At 36.7% G+C, this 19,644-nt stretch overlaps 2 protein-coding genes across 2 annotated transcripts; both read left to right on the top strand.

The window, feature by feature from the left end:
* Positions 1-1,656: 1,656 nt before the first annotated feature.
* fgf9 (fibroblast growth factor 9) lies at positions 1,657-6,424 on the top strand. Its single transcript, XM_053496977.1, has 4 exons — positions 1,657-1,738; positions 3,279-3,401; positions 5,613-5,716; positions 6,236-6,424. The coding sequence occupies exons 1-4, from the start codon at positions 1,657-1,659 to the stop codon at positions 6,422-6,424; spliced, it is 498 nt and encodes a 165-aa protein (XP_053352952.1).
* A 2,850-nt stretch (positions 6,425-9,274) lies between these two features.
* On the top strand, positions 9,275-19,321 carry tmprss3a (transmembrane serine protease 3a). The gene is made up of 13 exons (XM_053496976.1): positions 9,275-9,373; positions 9,480-9,726; positions 11,378-11,491; positions 11,920-12,033; positions 12,128-12,251; positions 13,684-13,812; positions 14,957-15,003; positions 15,876-16,041; positions 16,173-16,342; positions 16,496-16,591; positions 17,234-17,376; positions 17,919-18,071; positions 19,155-19,321. Exons 1-13 carry the CDS (start codon positions 9,275-9,277, stop codon positions 19,197-19,199), a joined length of 1,647 nt encoding a protein of 548 aa, XP_053352951.1. The 3' UTR covers positions 19,200-19,321.
* The last annotated feature ends 323 nt before the right edge of the window (positions 19,322-19,644 follow it).

The raw sequence follows: 19,644 nt of genomic DNA, 5'->3' as shown, positions 1-19,644 counted from the left end.
CTACCCTGTTACATGAGTCATATCACTTTCACTCAACATTTTCCAAACATTATGTACCTTCACTAGGACAGGCGACAATAAAAAAGTCTTTACTGTTTGGTCATATACCCGTGTTAAAAAAGGAAAAAAAAAAGTCCTTTATTTCTCCATAGTCTCTGTACTATTCTATGTGCTATTCTAAAATGAAATGAATTTCTTACACGTACACACTTTATACACACTGTAGCCTGGTGCACATTTCTTTCAAAATTGATTCACCATGATTCTGACCATAATTATTATCATTAGGGCCCAAGCACCATGACAACAACATGACTATGACGTAATCACCATTGCTCTGATAATGCCTATGCCAAAAAGTGACTTATGGGCGGTGGTGTATTTTTGGAGGTCTTAACATGCACACAGGCTGTGTGGCGCGCCCGTTGGTGATGGCAAAGGTTCTTGGGCCCGTCCATCGTTCCTAACGCTTATCGTCTCACTCATCGTCTATACCGCTTTATCCTCTATTCAGGGTTGCGGGGGCCTGGAGTCTATCCCAGGAGACTTAGGGCATGAGGCGGGTGCCAATCTATCGCAGGGCACACAGACATACAGTACACTCACTCTCACATTACAGGCAATTTAGAAATGGCGATTAGCCTCATCTGCATGTCTTAGTACCCAGAGGAAACCACCAAGCATGGGGAGAACACGCAAACTCCATTCACACAGAGACGGGAATCAAGCCTGGCCGGGAATTTAACCTCGACCCTGGAGGTGCAAGGAGACTAACCACTACCCCTGCTCTTAACTATTATTATTATTATCATTATTATTATTATTATTATTATTATTATTGCATTCACATAAAAAAAATAGTTCAAAACCATTTCTCATGGTTCAGCTAACATACAATGCAAAACAAAGCATTCCTTTTCAGCTGGATGGATATGGTATAACATTTTTTCTCTGAGAACCGAGGAAAAAAGACTGCAGCACAGCATTTGTGTAAACATGATAAGCTTTTTCTGAGCAATAATTTCCTTGGACGCACATCTACAAGTCAACCATTGTTCATATGCAAACTCTGGACTGTAATTTTACAGTGGAATAATAAAGTCTGCTGTTGTTTACGTCAATCCTACCTGTGAGTCAGAGCAGGTCTGTTCAGGCATCAATCACATCGTGGTTTGTTTGTTAAAAAAAAGCTACTGGTACAGAGATACAGACGTAGAGATAACACTGACAAAGGGTTTACGATGGTCAGAGACGTAAAACGTCTATCTCTTTGTGCACACTTGTACTGTGCATCTGCCTTGAATGTTCTCATGAGCACGAGAGTCATGGAGGAATCAGTGAAAGGAAATAAGGGAAGATAAAGAATATAAAGTGAGAGAGAAAGAGAGCAAGAGAGAGAAGAGAGAGGGAGAGAGAGAACGAGAGAGATGAGAACACACTGACCCTGTTTATAGTGAGCAGAGGACAGATTATCCAGTAAGGTTCAGTAGTTTGTCAAGCAACTTTAAGGACTTTGAAAAAAAGGCATGGCAATGTGGCTCACCTGGATAATCCTTTGGTTCATGTGGACTTGATGCTGCTGTCATGGATTTACACTGGATGTATGTGTGTGTGGCAATGCTACTCAGGGTGTGTGTAAGGTGTGAGAGGTCAGACATGGACTTGGCCCAGGATCAGGCAAGCCGACTCAGACACATGTGGCTGCTGTCAATCAAAGAATCAAATATGAGGAGGAAAGGTACACTAGCAGGATTGATTTGGTTAAAAATGAGAGATTTTGTTTTCAACTGCATTGAAACTGCTTATTGTCTTTTTTCTAGTACATATGATGAAGATTTGTTGAATTTGGGACATGATACAAAGGATTTATCAGTATAATAGTGAGAGGGTTTAAGAAAGTGTAATTTAATCTGAGTAACACATTTGTTTATGTAAATGTGGTGTCAGGACAAATATTGTCCTTGGCACATCGAAGCATAGGAAGACATTCAATTGTTCACAGTGTAAAATACATAGCTGAAAAACATTTACTGTACATTGTGGTTGCATAATTTTTTTTTATCTTATACTAAAAATTAAGAAGTTGACTATAGCCAACTTTTTATCAATAACTTTATCAGTTATTTGAGATCCATCTATATTGTTTTTCTTTCTCAAAATCATTTGTGCATAAAGAAAATGTAAGTGTTATCACAATATGAAAAAAATTATATGCTTATTGTATATTATAAGTAATGCACTGGATATTTGCATGTTATATGGTAGCAAAGTAGAAATAAAAGATAGATAGGAACCAGATTTAGTCATATTGTTTTCTACTATATGTTGTATATATATGTATGTATGTATGTATGTATATATATATATATACATACATACGCGTATATATATATAAATATAAATATATATATATATATATATATATATATATATATACAACACATAGTATATATATATATATATATATATATATAACATATAGTATATATATATATATATACTGTATATATATATATATATATATATATATATATATATATATATACACAACTATTATTAACTACACAACATACAGCATTAAGTTGTCATATCTCTTGCAAGTGGAAGGAGAGTTTAGGCAGCATCCAAAGTCAGACTTTGACTTTCTTATACTGTTTCTTTAAACCAAGCAGAAAAGATGCTGAATGTGTGTGACTAAAATAGAGCACACTATGATCTATGTTACCATTGCACAGACCCAAAATTTCATCGTGCACTTTTTATTTGTCTTGTTGAGTCACATAATAATCAGAGACACAAGGACATGGACATAACATATTCCTTAAACCATACACTGATAGCACGAGTGTGTCAGAGATGAAATGAGTGTGTGCTCTGTCTTTGTATAGCCTTTTATGACAATGATAAGCAAATAATGTTTTTTTTTAAAGGCAAAAATTATACTGCAGCTAATAATTAATGGACCCAGTAAACATACTGTAAAGTCCTCTGTTAGTCCTAATTATTGTTAAATCGACAGTTAATCTTGTTTTAATCTTTTTCATTCATTTGCTGTAAAATAGAAAAACCCTACGTAGATTTTATATTAAATAATCATTTTAAAACACATAACACATAACTCAACATTAAAACTGTATAGAATAAAGGGGTTCATATTAGTAGAGTCTTTCTCATGCCCATAGTCATTTTACAATCACAACATACTTAAAATTGATAATAATTACAATTGCAACATATTTAAAATTAGTAATATATAAATCTTAAAAAACTCTTAACAGAAGATCATTCAGTTGGAAAGGTCAACATGCATCTGCTCCTGTATTGCCGTGTTGGAATTGGTTATCATCTACAGATCCAGCCCAATGGGACTGTAAGCGGTGTGCATGAACCTACTAAGCACAGTAAGTTATATACATTTCATGTATGCAAGTGTGGAATTATTGCTGTGGTTAGAAGTTTATGTAGGCTCATCACGAACATGAATGTCATAAAAAAATATTGGAATTTCTGTTTAATTAGCTGTTTTTTTCTCTGGAAGCATGATTGTTAGACATACGTCTGTAATATAAAAAAATATTTAGTGCCTATGTTTTCATTCATTTTGAGTTTTCTGAAATTAACATAAGGTCAAAAAATACAAGACTAAGTTAATACATTGAGCACACCTAATATCTGATTGCGTTGGAACGATGGCTTAGTGGTTAGCATTGTCGCCTTGCATCTCCAGGTCCCGGATTTGATTCCTGCGGTGGGTCTGTGTGCATGGAGTTGGCATGTTCTTGTCATGGATGGTGTGTTTCCTCTGAGTTCTCCGGTATCCTTCCAGAGTCCAAAGACATGCAGATTAGGCTAATTGGTGTTTCCAAATTGCCTGTAGATGGTTCTCTGGAGGAGGAAACAGGAACCCACTCCAGTCCCCTTGCCAAGGATCTTTGCCATGGACAGCATCTAGGAAGGCCAGGCATGCTATAGTCCATGAGGTCATGAAGAGTCGGACACAACATAACGATTAAACAAAACAATTTTTGGTTGCATGTCCCTTAGCAACATGGACCTATAGCAGTTGCTTTTTGGGGCCATCAACAAGATTCTGGCAGAGTTCTGGTTGGATAAAACACTTGGTTATGAAGTAAAATAACACTTCTCAGAACCAGAGACTACACATAATTAAAAAGAACTAACATGCCAATTTTTATATAGTGCATGTCTTTAAACTTGGAAAAAGTGCAAGACCGTATTATCACTACTATAAACAAAATAAAAGGCATAGATATGGACAGTGCAGTGCCAACCACAGTTCAAGAGTATATTATGTGATCTATATGGTGCATCATTTTGTTGTTGCTATACAACTGGTGTTGACGAATCAGCTGAGGTTCTCCACCATATAAACACCAAGTAATTAGATGCCTATCGCCAATAAGGAGCAGTTGATGTTATGGAAAAATTAGTTCTTCTGTGCGCTTCTGAAGACAAAAAGCATCTCTTTTTCAGGGATAGGTTGTTGGCTATGCACTAGTCCTTTAGCCTTTGCACCTCTCCTCTGTATGCTGACTTATTGTTCATGCTAATGGATGAGACCCACCATGAAACCTTTCCTCCGGAAGGCTTTTTTCTCTGTCCATGTGGCCAGCTGCAACCTACAGTCAGACTTGAAGGTGTCGATAATGGAGCAACGACTGAGTCCATGGTGATGTGAAATTCACTTGACAGTAGATAGTGACATTGGGGCAGGGTAGCTTACCTATTAAGACATTGGACTACTGATTGGAAGGTCCCAGATTCAAGCCCCAACACGCCAAGTTGCCACTGTTGGGCCTTCGAGTGAGCCCTTAACCCTTAACTGCATAAACGTATACATAATGAAATCAAACAAAAAAATAGTAAGATGCTCTAAATAAGGGTGACTGCCAAATGCCATGAATGCAAATGATTCAGCAGGTTGAAATGATCTTGGAATCTACCGTGGTTTAGAAATGGCTCTAAAAAACATTCCTTACTTTTGTTAATCTAACATCATGTTTCTCAGATCTGTACTGAGCTCCTTGGGACTTTCCCACTGGATGGAAAATTGGTGAATCCAGTGAGTGCTGTCGAACCTTTTTATCTTGGCAAAGAGAAACCACCAGTTCTAATCAATCATTATCTCTAAGAGCGACTTGAGAGACCTTGGGCTTGGCAAATGAAAATACATTTTGTAGTATTAAAATAGTAATCTAAGTGTGTGGGTGTATATATCTTTGATTCTGTATGACGAATTTTGACCCTTTGTTGATATCAAAGAACACAGAATAAATAAATCCTTGTGTTCCAAAATCCTTGTGTTCATTACAGAAGTATGTGCGATCATTCTGTCCCAGAAAAAAAAAGTTCAAAGAAGAAATCATTAAAAACCCAATATTGCAATAGTATTCCTGTTCAAGATGACTCAAGGCGTGAACTTCCAACCGCAACCATGAGTATGTAAAAACAAAAAATTCCTTGGTAACTGCTCAATAACTCAAGAGCATACACAGATACCAAAATAATGGTAGGGATGGTTGTGTTCTGTAATCTGACAATGAACTCATTCTGCCTTTTTTCTTTTTTCTCTTTGTCATTCTTTCTTTTAGCTTGGTTGAAGATGTTTGCAGTGAAACCTGGAGTAGTGGGAATTCGTGGAGTAAAGAGCAGACTGTATCTATGTATGAATAGAGAAGGAATTGCACAAGGAATGGTGAGTCAGTTTTTTAAAAGCTTCCACTATTACACTATATGTGTGCTGAAGCTTGTTGTTAAGCTCCACTAGGGGTGAGTGATGTGGCAAAAATATTATATTGGGATATCTGTGTACATTTCTCTGATGCATAATATGCTTCAGTAGGAGGTGTCCTGAGAAATTCTCAATGCTCTCTTAATGGGAGGACTGGCATGGCCTCTATTGCCAGTCGGTCATAGTGAAACTAGTTAATCTTGGGTGTCTGTAAGCTTATGAATCAGGTTCTGAGGTCCTGCAGATAGACCTCTCAGAGAAAGCACATATTAGCCCTTACCCTTCCTTTTTGGTATCTGGCATATGACAGAAACTGACTGGTTGGCCAATCATTAATTAGAAAGAAAATAAGGAACCAATGCTTTTAATGCATTGATAGCTGACAATGAAAGCTATGATCTTTAGCAAAATGTATCGTTAACTAAATGTGCATGGATCCTTCAAATACAACAAATCAACAAGTGAAAACTTTCTCATCCACAGACAAACTTTTCACCAGACTGTCTATTTAAGGAGCACCAAGAGGAGAACCACTACACAACATACTCATCCGCAACTCATCCAGGTCTATACCTGGCCCTGTCCCACCGAGGACACCTCAGGAGAGGAGGCTTGGTGGGTCAACACCATTCCAGCAGTCACTTTCTGCCTCGCAAAGTCTCAGTGAGCTAAAACCAATGTCACGCAACGCACACCACAGCTTTTGTTCTGAAGAGGAACGGACTGTGTGATCAAAAGAAATACTTCGTCAGATGCAAAATTTCTTGGAGTAAACCACTGCTGTTGCAAGTTTATTTTTAAATTTTCCTTCCTACAGTAGGTTTTATGATGGATTGCTGGTACAATGTACAATGGATGTACCAAGTGACTCCAGTGCATGGAGAAATTGGACATTTGGACAAGCTCACCCAGAGTAATTGCTATAAAGGACAAAAAACAAGCGGCAGTGGACAAAAGACTTGGAAATACAGGGATCATTCAGGACTCAGGTGTGATTAAGTTAAATTTCACTGCTATGTTTTACTAAAAGTTTAATATATAACAAATAAGGTATATACAGAGTATATACTTTGTACATACTTGACAAGGAATTTCATGGAGAAACAATATACAGTATGTTGCTCGGCATTGGACTCCAATTTGACCAAGAATTATCAACTTACAAATCCACTACACACAAAGATGTTGTACATGGTGCCTAGAGATGGACTAATGTCCCATCCAGGGTACTTTTTTATTGCACACCAAATGTTTCATAGATAGGTCCTGGGTCCATCACACCCCTATGCAGGATAATGCACTTATTATAGATGACTAAATGTTAAGTACTGTGAATTTATATATCAACTCAGGACATTATTTATTTGTAAATATTGTGAATTAATGCTGGTAATTTATATGCATATTATTTATGTATTTATATATGTATCCTTTCATATTATGTAAATAAATCTAAATATAAATGTTGGTTATGGAATGGTCCTTGCTCCTTTTGAGGGATTACTCCATTATTACTTTAGTATACTGTGTATGAAGGAAGGAGAATCAAGCCTGACCTGCATAAGACATGAAAGGCAATCAGGGTGCAGATAGAGATATTAACCACCCAGCGCCTCTCCTGTGGCAGGAGCTCAGACAACACAGCTGGTTGTTTATCCTCATACAGATGCATCTGTAGCACACATTCACAGATTCTGAAGGTTCTTGTAACTATACGGTTTTTATAATATTTCTTATAAATTAATGTCTGGTTAAAAAAAATTTAATCAGCATGCAGAATAAAACCAACATTTCATCTTATAGAGCCAGATTCCCATGTTCTTGTTGTAAGGGCTATGCAATTAAAAACTTTTATTTTCTAATAGTGGACTACACTCGTTAAGCTGGTTTACCCCCAAAAAAAGCATAAAAAGCGTACTAAACTGCTTGCAACCATGGTACCTTTAATTTTTGTACCATTACTGCTGTATGTATCGGTTACCTGGATATTGTGTACATTTAAAATATATGTGACACACACTAATTTTAAAAGTATACTATATGCAAACTTTTAAGAAAAGGGTGCATACTGAAGCCACAACAAATGTGCCACCTTAGACCCCCATACCATTTCATTCAAAGTTTACATTTTTCCCATCCTCACAACCATTCCAGTACACTTGTCCTGCCTTGGTTATTTTTCCTACTAGAACTTTGCTGTGCCATTTTGAAGGTGCTCAGGTCCATCTGTAACCTGATGATGTATCCAGTGAGATGATGAGGTCATCTGATCTCCTCTTAGAACGAGCCACCGTCTCAGGTATCCCACTATGCCTCTGAGAGAGAGTGAGAGAGAGAGAGAGAGAGAGAGATGTGCAGCAATTTGAAAAGACACACGGGTACCATGTAGTGCTTAAACAGGTGGTAGAACGAACCATGAGGATAAAATAACATTGTTGGTAAGTAAGATATACCTGTTCTTTGATAAGTTTTGTACTTTTAAAGAAAATGTTCTCTTGGAGTTTTTCGACATGTAAGGTTTCAAAGCTCTTTAAATAAGTTATGTTTATAAACAGACCATCCTGTGCATTTTATCCATATCTTTTACATAGAAAAATACATTTAAAGGTTAATTATGTAAATTGTGTAGGGGCACTATATACTATATTCATGTTTAAGGTAAAAGATACATACTTATTGTAAAAAAAAATGGAATTGTGATATGAATAGTTACTGTTACAGGCTTTTACATAGGGGCAAAGTGAAGACTTTCTCAGGATGTCAGCCATGCACTGCAAGAAATCTCTATGGCAGAAGTGAAAATATCTTTTTATAGTATTTTTTTATAGTCTTATTATTGTAATATTTTTCAAATATTTCCTATTATAATATCACACTAAACTAAATTTCTAATTAATAAATATATTAAAGACATTTTATAACAAATCAGTTAAAATGTATTTATTTATATGATGTTTTACCAATGGACATTTTCACAAAAAAAACTTATATATAGTGTATATAGGTTATACATTTATAACTTTAATCCCTAATGAGCAAGCCAGAGTATTCATATGGAAAACTTGGAGACTTGGAGGAAAATGTTATTACGCAGAAAGCATAAAATAGCTGAAGCAGTCCATTGATTTTCCTAATATTAAGCATATATTTCTAAAAAATTATTTCAAAAATATATCTAATAATATTCTGCTAAGAAATTTACAGCTTGAAATGTATAAAAACTTCTGCTATGATAAATAATATAATACAGTATATATAATAATCTCACCATTATCAAATGAAATTATCATTTCAAAAAGTATTTTTAAATTATATACAGGACAATATTTGTGGACCAAGCTTTAATTTTCCTCAGGCTGTGCAAAGATAATATGGCATTAAATCTGAATAAGAATAAATACACTAATACTGGCCCATTTATCTGTCTGGCAGGACTTTGTGTGGAATTTTGTCAGCAAAAGGAAAAAAATTCCTGCACCATTTTCAATCACATTTAGACCCAATGGCTATGTGAAGGCACTCATGACTGACGCAGAGGCAGAGTCCAGAGCACAGCTTGAGGATGAAGTTGTTCAAGCTCCACTAACTGGTGGAGGAGAGAGTGAAGTCTCACATGAACTGGTGAGAGTCAGGTCAAGCATGACCATTTTATCCATACTAGCAGAAGTCCATCCAATCCAGATGGCCATGCCATCCTTTCCCTTAAAAATACAGATACTTTTAACAGGTTGCAGAGACAAGGCAAATGGAAAATGCAAACTTAGAGGTGGTGTCAGTTGGAGATCAGGATCTTCCAGGTTCTGCTCCCCCCCTCGAGAGCCACAATGTCAACATGTCAGAAAAAAACAGCGCCAATAACCCAGCCTCTGAGATTGCGGAGCTGACAGACTGTCAGACAGAAGCTACCAACAATGTCCAAGCACAATGTCCAAATCCAGGAATACCGGTAACCAAAGTCCAGCCCTTCCTTTCAGGTAAGAAATAGCACAAGGAACAACAGGACACTTGAGGGGGGTTTAAGTTGTTTGATGGGGTTGATTGAATACCATGGAACAAAAGCAAGACAGTCCAAAATTGTGTAATGTTCATGTTCTTCAACCTGGCCTTTTTAAGTATTCATATTCATCAGTATGGACACTAAAACATACACAAAGAAATTATATCCGTAATATCTTTATTGTTTCCACTCATTTTACACAGAATGGTAAATTTACTGTAATTATGTGTTGCTAATTAATGCTATGCCCTAAACTTAACACTACTGCTAACCCTAACACTACCCCGAACCTTAAACTTAGTGTATTTTTTAAAATAAAGACTGAAAAAACTGTTTTCCCTGTGATGACCAGCCAAATGTCCCAAAAAGTTCAAAACTGTCAAATATTCTAGGGGTGTAAACTTCTGGCTCCAACTTAATGCAATATGATTTTGAATAATAAAGTATCAGTGCAATATTTGATAATACCACCAAATCTGCAATGGTATGATTCAGTTAAATTTAATAGATTCTAATTGATATGTGCATAATTTTGTTGAGAATCTGTGGTAGGCCTTTTGTTAATTTGCAAATGATGTCATAAAGAAAAACTATTTTAAAGGTCTCATATTTTACTATTTATTTAACAAGTTGTCCTAGTTCTGAGAGGTCCACCAAAAAATCTAAAAGGCTTGTCAGTACAAAAATGAATAATGGACAAAAACAGACCCTGGATGCCTAAAATGATTAAAAACTTTGCATAAATGGTTCCATTTCCATATTGAATATTGTGTTACAGAACAATCACATTTTAATTAAAAAAAATCATAAGAATTTTTTTTATATAAGTTGTTTCTCCTTTTATATTACAATGATCAAGAGATTCAAAAGTTTTTGAAATATGTTCTCCTATTTCCGATCATTATAGGGTACTCACCTAAAAAAAAAATTAATTCAATAGTTAAGGATTATTTGTTTTTTTGAAACATTCTCTGATTAATAAATACTTATAGCTCATTGATGTAATTTTTTAAAAATGTTACAATAATACACATTCTGGACAAAAAAAATGCACACGTAACAAAATAATACACATTATAACACTTCCTCCAGATATTTTTACAGTGGGCACTAAGCATATTGGATCACTTCATGTGTTTCCCTTCCTACATGCCCAGTGCTCTCAATGCATCAGTTAGAGGCAAAAGAATTGTTGCCAGCTAAAATATATTAGCTGTAAGTTACTCACCCTTATAAAATTGCATTTATTTGTATTAATAAGTCAGACAGAGAGTTCTCTATCTCTACAAACTCTTTTTCCATTAACGACGGGTACTTACGCTAACAGCTACAGTATGTGGGATACTGTATTGTAACCTTGGGGTTATCTTTAAATCAAAACTTCCCTTTTTCCCTTTGCTCTTGCTATCACTAGCACTGGTTTTGCTGAATTTGGGAACCATGATGCACTTACAGTAATTGCACATGCAAAGACATAGATCTTTGTGTACAAGAGGCATGAGATACACGTGATGTGTTCTTTTAAAAAAAAATCTACATAAATGTATATATCTCATTTTGCTGTCAAACTGTGTATATGTCCATAGTAATGCGTCTTTACCCTTTCTAATCTCCACCCCTCAAAGAAGATCAAGTAGACGACAAAACGCTCAGAGGTCGTTTATTTGCGAGAAGAATGGAGCTTTTAATTGGTGTCTGCGTGTTGCTTACTGTTACCCTTGTTCTTGGCATCAGTCTGGGAGGTGAGTGTGTGACGCCTCGGCCTGTCCAGCGGCACCTGCTGGTCACAGCTGGCATGAATAATTAACAGCCATGATTATATTGCACAGTCCAAAGGTCTAAAACGTAGAGATGATTAGCACTATGAACAGTCTGATCAAATTCTGTGGTCTCTGATGTCTGTAACATCTGACTAGTGATGTACGGATGAATGACCTTAAATAATGCAATAACTTTATCCTACGTAATACCATTAGGCATTCGATTGTCCTTTAAAAGTAGGGCCTTATCATTGCTGCTTGGTATTAAGTCCATTAGTTTATTGAAACGTTTATTATAAATGTTTTGGGAATGATTGCAGAACATTTTTTTTTATTGCATCCACAATTTATATCAATTATGTAAAATGATTTAATATGTTATTCACCTCTATAATTTTCTTCTGTTGCAGTGGTCCTGAGCTGTAGAGGAAAGTTCCGGTGCAGCTCATCGCTCTGTGTCAGCATCTCTGCACAGTGTGATGGACACATAGACTGTGAACATGGCGAGGACGAGCTCAGCTGTGGTGCGTACAGAGACTGATCAATATGCATTCCTATAGCAAGACAGGGATTCAAAAAGATGCAATTATTACGAATAATTCCCACTGTGCTGTGCAGTGCGTGTGAGTGGGAAGAGTGCGGTGCTGCAGGTGTTAAGTGGAGGAATCTGGAGCACCGTGTGTTCAGAAACATGGGACTCTGAGCTGGGTTTCTCTGCCTGCAAACAGCTGGGATATTCCAGGTAAAACTGTAGGAAAAGCTCTAGTTCAAGCTTTGATATGAGCTTTTTGTGTGTGCTTTTAAATAAAGCACACATTTAGTGAGTGTCACTTTGATTGACAGGTGATAGAAATGGGCCCCAATTAAATTAAACACCTTACAAATGAAAGACTGAAATGACCAAAATAAAAAAGGATAAAAACAAGACTGCGACGTTGATCATTTAGACCATGTGTACACCTGCTTGTGTTCTGCATCTTGTCTTTAAATTAAATCTTCATAAGATTTGACTTTACATTCAAACACTTACAGTTAAATGCAAAAGATCGTAACAAATCTATTACGTCATTTAAACTCATTACATAACAAACTCATTATATAATGTTATTACATAGCAAATGCATTACTGTTGCTTCTTTATCGTGTTATGCTGAAGATGGCTCCTGCATAGCTTAAGTTTGCATGTTCTCCTTGTGCTTAGTGGGTTTCCTCCTGGTACTCCGGTTTCCTCCCACAGTCCAAAGACATGCAGTTTAGGCTAATTGGTGATCCCAAATTGCCTGTAGTGTGTGCATAAGCGGGCCTGTGTGTGTCGATGTGATGAACTTGCACTCTGTTTAGAATGTACCCTATCTAGTACCCTAAGTCTCCTGGTATGCCCTAAGTCTCCTGGTATGCCCTAAGTCTCCTGGTATGGACTCTAAGTCCCCGTGACCCTGTATACAGGATAAAGTAGACGATGATGATGATGATGATGATGATGATGATGACTGAGTGAGTGAGTGAGTGAGTGAGTGACATTTACAATCTCTAGAAACAGACAATTAGCAAATTAAAAAATTCAATTCAAAACTATTGTTCTAAATTAATTAAACAATTAAATTAATTAAATGAAATTAAATGTAATTAAATTAATTAAATAACATTAACTAAATTAATTAAAATCAAATGTTTAGGGAGTGGTTCAGATGGCAGAGGAATACAACATGTGAATAGTCTCCATCTTAAATACATATCACATCTATTGAAATAATATTTATTACATACAAATAATAGATAATCTGTATATAAATATGCAGGCACGGTGGCTCCATGCACCGGGTACTCCTGTTTCCTTCCACAGTCCAAAGACATGCAAATTAAGCTACTTGGCACTTGCCCATAGTGTGTGAATAAGTGTGTGTGCCCTGTGACGGACTGGCCCCCCATCCAGGGTGTACCCTGCCTTGTGCTCTAAGCCTCCTGGGATAGACGCCAGGCCCCCCGCAACCCTGTATACAGGATAAAGCGATGTAGACGATGAGACCATGATGATGTACTGTATATGAATATCATACTCAAGGTGGATGCACAAATAAGTGTAAACAGGATTCTACAAACCTTTATGTAAAAATAATAATATTCCTACATGAAGCCTAAACTGCTGTATTACCTGCATTTCCTGCCTCTTTTAGTTATGTGGAGTCTGGTTCTCTACCTCTTACCTCAATTGAACAAGACCTTCAGGATAATCTGGTGTCTATCAAGCTGACCCAGCTGAATCCCCTGTATCCAATCAAGATACACAACACAACCAACCTGAGGTGTGTAATAGTACTGACTACTCTGTGCTGCTTTGTTGACATTGATGATGATGCAAATGATGACGATGATCATGATCATGTTGTTATTGTTGGTAGGATGCACTAAATAAACTGGGATCATTTAAGTCACTGTCCCTGGCCAGCGCAAATTTCCTAAACAGCTTTAGAGTCCAGATCTCTTTGAATTGTCCAGTTAATAAAATACTTTATTTATATTTAGAGAATAAGAGAAAGAAAATAAGAGAGAGAGAGAGAGAGAGAGAGAGAGAGAGAGATTAAAGTGTCCTGCTTAAGCATCACCTCCCTTGAACAGTTCCACTTTTTTTTAGGTCTTACAACCTGGAATTTATTTCATTAGACTTAACTAGGAATATGTTTACAAACAACAACAACGAAAATGATATTACAGTATTATGGAAAAGTTAAGTTGTATAACAATGAAGTCCATTGAATGAAGTCCACACATTCAAACACTACAAAATATGGAGAATTTTAAGAGAGGGGAGTGAATACTTATACAGTACAATTCTCTGTTTAAAACAATTATCTATAATTAACAGTAGAGTGTTCGACTGTAAACAGCACCTTAGCATCGTTTAGAGAGCTCCCTTCCTCTTATTCTTTTACTAAATGCTCTGGGCTTTCCACAGGCTCACATTGCTTCGACATGTAATTTAAAACGGAGCCCTTTCACTCTACAGTATATAAAAAATGCATTTTGGCATTTGGCACACACGCAGACACACATGCATTGACGCACATCAAAGCAAACATTTGTGCACAACTTCTTTTTATAACATCAGAGAGCTGTTGAATTTTTTAATTCTGATTGTTTTGAATCTGATTGAATTTTAAGAACAGCAAACAAGTCTAATCCATGGAGGCCCTACCCCGCAACCCACATCAACCAAAGGATCCGCCTTAAACACTAACGTGCTTTTAGTGTTAATGCTTTTAATTATATGGCTGATGCTCAGTCCACACCTATCAGTTACAGAATAATGATGGCACTTAATGGTTTATATTTTATAAACTAAATAACTGAATAATAATAACAAGCTTAAAACAAGCTGAATAATAATAACAAGCCTAACAGTTAAGAGTGTAAATTAATCCTTACTATTATTCTCCCTTATTTTTTTAGTAAAACTGAATGCAGATCAGGAAAGATCATAACTTTAAGGTGCTTGGGTAAGTATAATGTTTATGAAATTAACCTAAAGTGTTCTAATAAATAAGACATTAATGGGGACCATCATGAAGCTGGAAAGTTCCTGAAGACTTTATTTACAATATAGTTTTCTAACGTTTTGATTTTAAAGTCACGAAAAGCCTGTATTTAATAAATACTAAAATAAAAATGGCTGAAAAATATAGTTTTTAGTGTAAAACAGCCTAAAATCAGACTGATAAAACAGTTCCACTGTAGAATATTCAATCAGCAAGGGACAAAAAAAAAAACATCAAGAAAGAGAAAGGTTCATGAAAAAGCAATTTAGAGATTTTTAAAGGTCAAAAATGCGTAACCACCAAACAGGTTTCTTGCCTAATATGCTGAAGGCCCGGGTTCAATTTCCAACCAATGCCCAAACCCCAGCTACTAGAAGCAGTGCCAGTCCCAAGCCCAGATAAAATGGGAGAGTTGGGTCAGGAAAAGCATCCGCTATAAAAACCTGTGCCAGGTTGTTGTCCAGGAGCAGCTGAAATACTAACAAGAAGTTGTGATTAATTTCGAGCAGCTTTGGAGGCAGTTCAGATCCTTAGTGACAATAATGTTTTGTGGTCGCTGGGAAAAATGCACTATGCCAGCACTATCTCAAGTGCATTTCCAGCTGCATTTAACTCAGGAGATGAATTTCGTTTTAAAACCCGTGTTTGACAGTGTCAGACGTTGCACTCAAACTTTCAGAATGCATTGTAACTATATACCATAATTTTGCTAAATAGTAGTCGTGGTGGAAATCTCGGTAAATACTGTATTTATTCATTTTAACATATTACATTTTTTTCCAGAGCATTGTCTCAGCCTGTGTGCTTCTGCATTCGTGTGTGTGTGTGTGTAGAGTGTGGCTCCCGGCCCCAGTACAGTGCCCGTATAGTGGGGGGTAACCTGTCTCAAGAAGGCCAGTTTCCCTGGCAGGTGAGTCTCCAGTTCCAGAACGAGCACCTGTGTGGAGGGTCTATTCTAACAACACGGTGGATATTAACAGCCGCACACTGTGTGTATGGGTACGTCTGCCTGCACGCAACTTACACAAACCGTAATCTTAATTAACCAAAAGAAGGAAATATCACAGGTCTTCTACTATAGAATTGTAAGTAAAAATTTCATCCTTGCCTATCCTGTTAATTTTTCGCAGCTTCGCCTATCCCCCACTGTGGAAAGTGCTGGCTGGACTCACAGAGCAGCCAGTGACTGGAGCCAGGTATCTCGCTGTGGAGAAAATTATTTATCACGGCCGCTACAGACCCAAAGGCCTGGACTACGACATCGCCCTGCTGAAACTGTCACAGCCACTAACCTTCAATGGTAAATCTTTATTAAAACTGACCACTCTGGGAAAATGTCAAGACAGTTACAGCTGAGCTGTGCAGGTTTATTCCCATGGCTTTGTTATGGATGTTCATTCTATACCTAGTGAAGGCTTGTAAAAGCTTCATATCTTCTTTTTCTCTTTCTCAGGGTACATTGAGCCCATCTGCCTGCCAAACTTTGGAGAGGAGTTTGAAGATGGGAAGATATGCTGGATCTCAGGATGGGGAGCCACAGAGGATGGAGGTGAGTCTAGTGACTCAGGATCAGAGGTGGGTAGAGTAGCCAAAAAATCTACTAGTAAGAGTAGCTTTAAAATAATATTACTCAAGTAGAAGTAAAAAGTAATTATTTCAAATATTACTTAAGTAAGAATAAAAAAGTATTTGGTAACAAGATAAATGCTGAGTAACTGTTTAATCGTAATGTCTGATTGATTTTCTTTTTTATTATAATAATTATATATTATTATAATTTTGTATTAAATGTATATTGTGTCTACCATGGCTGAAGATTTTTTTCCCCGCTGTGCAGCCAATTTGAGCGTGGTCATGTGACTACATGTAATTATTGTTATTGTGGCTGATTGGTCAAACGGAGTCATGTGATCATTGTTGCTATGTGTTTTTAATTGGTGAAAGTCATGCGGTAGTTTCACCGGCTGCATGTGTAGAATAAATGGTTAGAAAAGTAACGATTCGAGTGTAGCGGGGTAAGAGTAGGAGTTCTTCTTCACAAATCTAGTCAAGTAAAAGTAAAAACTATGGATTTACATTGTGATGCATTGAGCTGTGGTGTTTTCTTTGGCATTTCTGCTCCTACTACTCAGTAGCCAAGCAGCGATAATGAATTTGACCCATAATGCAATGCTTTGTTTGCTACGTCCAGGAGAAGCGAGCGTGTCTCTGCATTCTGCGAGGGTCCCGCTGATCTCCGCCAAAGCCTGCAGTCAGCCTGAAGTCTATCAGGGGTACATCTCCCCCGGCATGATCTGTGCAGGATATCTAGAAGGAGGAACTGACTCCTGCCAGGTAATTTCTGGGTTTAAAACTTTCTTAGAGACATTTATCGAGAAAACACAAAAGGTATAGTGTATACTGTGAATATGTCTCTGATGAATCATTTGGTGCAGTGCTGGGTGGCACTATGGCCTCGCACTTCCAGGGTTGATGGTTTGATTCCTGGCTTGAGTCTTGGATCTTCTCCCAGTGCTTGGAGGGTCTCCTCCCACACTCCAAAGACTGCAGATTAGGTTAATTGGCATTCCTAATTTGTCCCTAGTGTGCGCGTGTGCTGTGCAATAAATTGGCACCCTGTCCAGGGTGTACCCCACATTGTGCCCCAAGACTCCTGGTAAATTTGTGGTAAATGGGATTTTAAACATGATAAACAATTAATGTAAGTGTTTCATCTTTAATTACATTTTATTATTATTTGTTATTGAATTGCTATATTCAGTATATTATTATTATTATTATTATTATTATTATTACATATTATTGTATAACAGATATTGTGTGTGTTATATTTTCTATAGCCAAGCTGCTTTTTGTCTCTGATAAATATTTCGTAGGGGGACAGTGGGGGTCCTCTGGCCTGTGAGGACGCATCCATGTGGAAGCTGGTGGGAGCGACTAGTTGGGGCCAGGGCTGCGCTGAGAGAAACAAACCTGGAGTTTATACACGCATCACACAAGCTCTCACCTGGATTCATCAACAAATGGAGGTAAATCAAGCAGTAATACATGTGCTGATATTCAGTGTAAATACACAACTGTGAATCTTAAACTGCTTTTATACTACATGTCTGTAACAAGAAATTAATATCTAATATAATGAATAGAATTTCAGACACAATATGGCCAATGGTTAAATATAGCACGGTGTCTAGATGGCTAGCTAGCCCAAACTGATTTATACATTACAGGTGCTTCCACAGAAATTGACTTCCTTTCTTCAATTTAATTGAATTTTATTTGTATAGCGCTTTTAACAATTGTAATCGTCATAAAGCAGCTTCACACAATCATAACTATTATGGAAGTTTGTATGAAATGTTTCTTCTGTTTCCTCTTCATCTGACAAGCTTGCTTATGTTAAAGGTTAGATTCCTGAAATATCCCTATATCAGTTTGTCATGTCTGTTGATGCTCTGTGCTCTGAACTAGGGAGTGGAATTTTATGTGGAGTGATACACACTCTGAAACTTTACTGTACGGGTATAGTAAGTGTGAGCGCTCTTGGAATGCTGCTCATCCAATCGTGGGCCAAATGTGATTGTTGTATAAGACTACTTAGATCACAACGATCTGTACTGATCGATGATGTACTGTACATTCTTTAATAATTGAAAAACTACAATTATTGGAAAATTAGAGATGAATAAAACACTTTCCGTTTGTGTTCTTCTTTGCCATTGTTGATTATTTTTCTGTAACAGCATAGTTCATAGTACTATTTTTGTTCCTTCGATAACAAATGCATTTTTTGCTCACTTTTATAATAGATAATAAACTGCAATGTAAAGCGTAATACAGCATTAAAAACACATTAAAAAGTATTTTGCCTGATTCTTTATTTAAAGCCCTGAAATAACCACATGAACATCTGTCAGAACAGTTCTGCTTAAACCACACAAAGCATCTCCAATGTGAAGCATCTCTAATTCAAAAGGGTTTCATGGATGCTTATTCATCCCATTTCAATTTACATTTGTTAATGTGTTCATTAAAATGAAATACCCATCGCAGGCCACATAACGCTACTGTTTTTAACATTAAATAATCTATAACATTTTATTTTCTTGCAGAGAGAAGAAACACAGAACCCTTCTCCAATCAGCTCAGACAACTGACAAAGCTGACAAGATGATTTATAGATGTTTTTTAAACTGAAATTAATTCACAACTGTTCTGGGTTTTTTTTTATCCTGCACAGCTGTTGAAGACATTACAATAAACAGTGTTAAGCAATGCTGGAACGTGTGCTAGTCTGCTGCACGCCTCATAACCATGTGTGACTGAATGTCTTTACACTGTAAGCAGAAGGATCCTTAATGGCTTCAGTCTTCTGATTACTTTTGTTGCCTCCAAAAATGTTTAAACATTTAAAAGGAATCAGAAATATTACAGAGGAAATTTGAAATGTCCAAAAGCGTGCATTTTTTTTTATTTAACTTATTTTACCAAATGAAATATGCTGTCTTTTTCCTTTCGCATTTCCATCACAATTAATTATAGTGTCTCAAGGGTGCAAAGTTGTCCCAGAGGTCGGTATATGAATGAGAAGATCACCTTATA

This window comes from Clarias gariepinus, chromosome 5 (genome assembly GCF_024256425.1).
Source record: "Clarias gariepinus isolate MV-2021 ecotype Netherlands chromosome 5, CGAR_prim_01v2, whole genome shotgun sequence".
Classification (NCBI taxonomy): Eukaryota; Metazoa; Chordata; class Actinopteri; order Siluriformes; family Clariidae; genus Clarias; species Clarias gariepinus.
Note: the sequence above shows the minus strand (reverse complement) of the source record. Positions and strands in the feature narration are given on the sequence as shown.

What these genes read in the sequence shown, in the direction of transcription:
- fgf9 (XM_053496977.1), top strand. Translation starts at nt 1,657, where the DNA reads ATGGACTTGGCCCAGGATCAGGCAAGCCGACTCAGACACATGTGGCTG. An exon ending in GCATGAACCTACTAAGCACA is followed by an intron (nt 3,402 to 5,612) that starts GTAAGTTATATA and finishes TCTTTCTTTTAG; the next exon opens with CTTGGTTGAAGATGTTTGCA. An exon ending in AAGGAATTGCACAAGGAATG is followed by an intron (nt 5,717 to 6,235) that starts GTGAGTCAGTTT and finishes TCTCATCCACAG; the next exon opens with ACAAACTTTTCACCAGACTG.
- tmprss3a (XM_053496976.1), top strand. Translation starts at nt 9,275, where the DNA reads ATGACTGACGCAGAGGCAGAGTCCAGAGCACAGCTTGAGGATGAAGTT. An exon ending in GTGAAGTCTCACATGAACTG is followed by an intron (nt 9,374 to 9,479) that starts GTGAGAGTCAGG and finishes TACTTTTAACAG; the next exon opens with GTTGCAGAGACAAGGCAAAT. An exon ending in AGTCCAGCCCTTCCTTTCAG is followed by an intron (nt 9,727 to 11,377) that starts GTAAGAAATAGC and finishes CCCTCAAAGAAG; the next exon opens with ATCAAGTAGACGACAAAACG.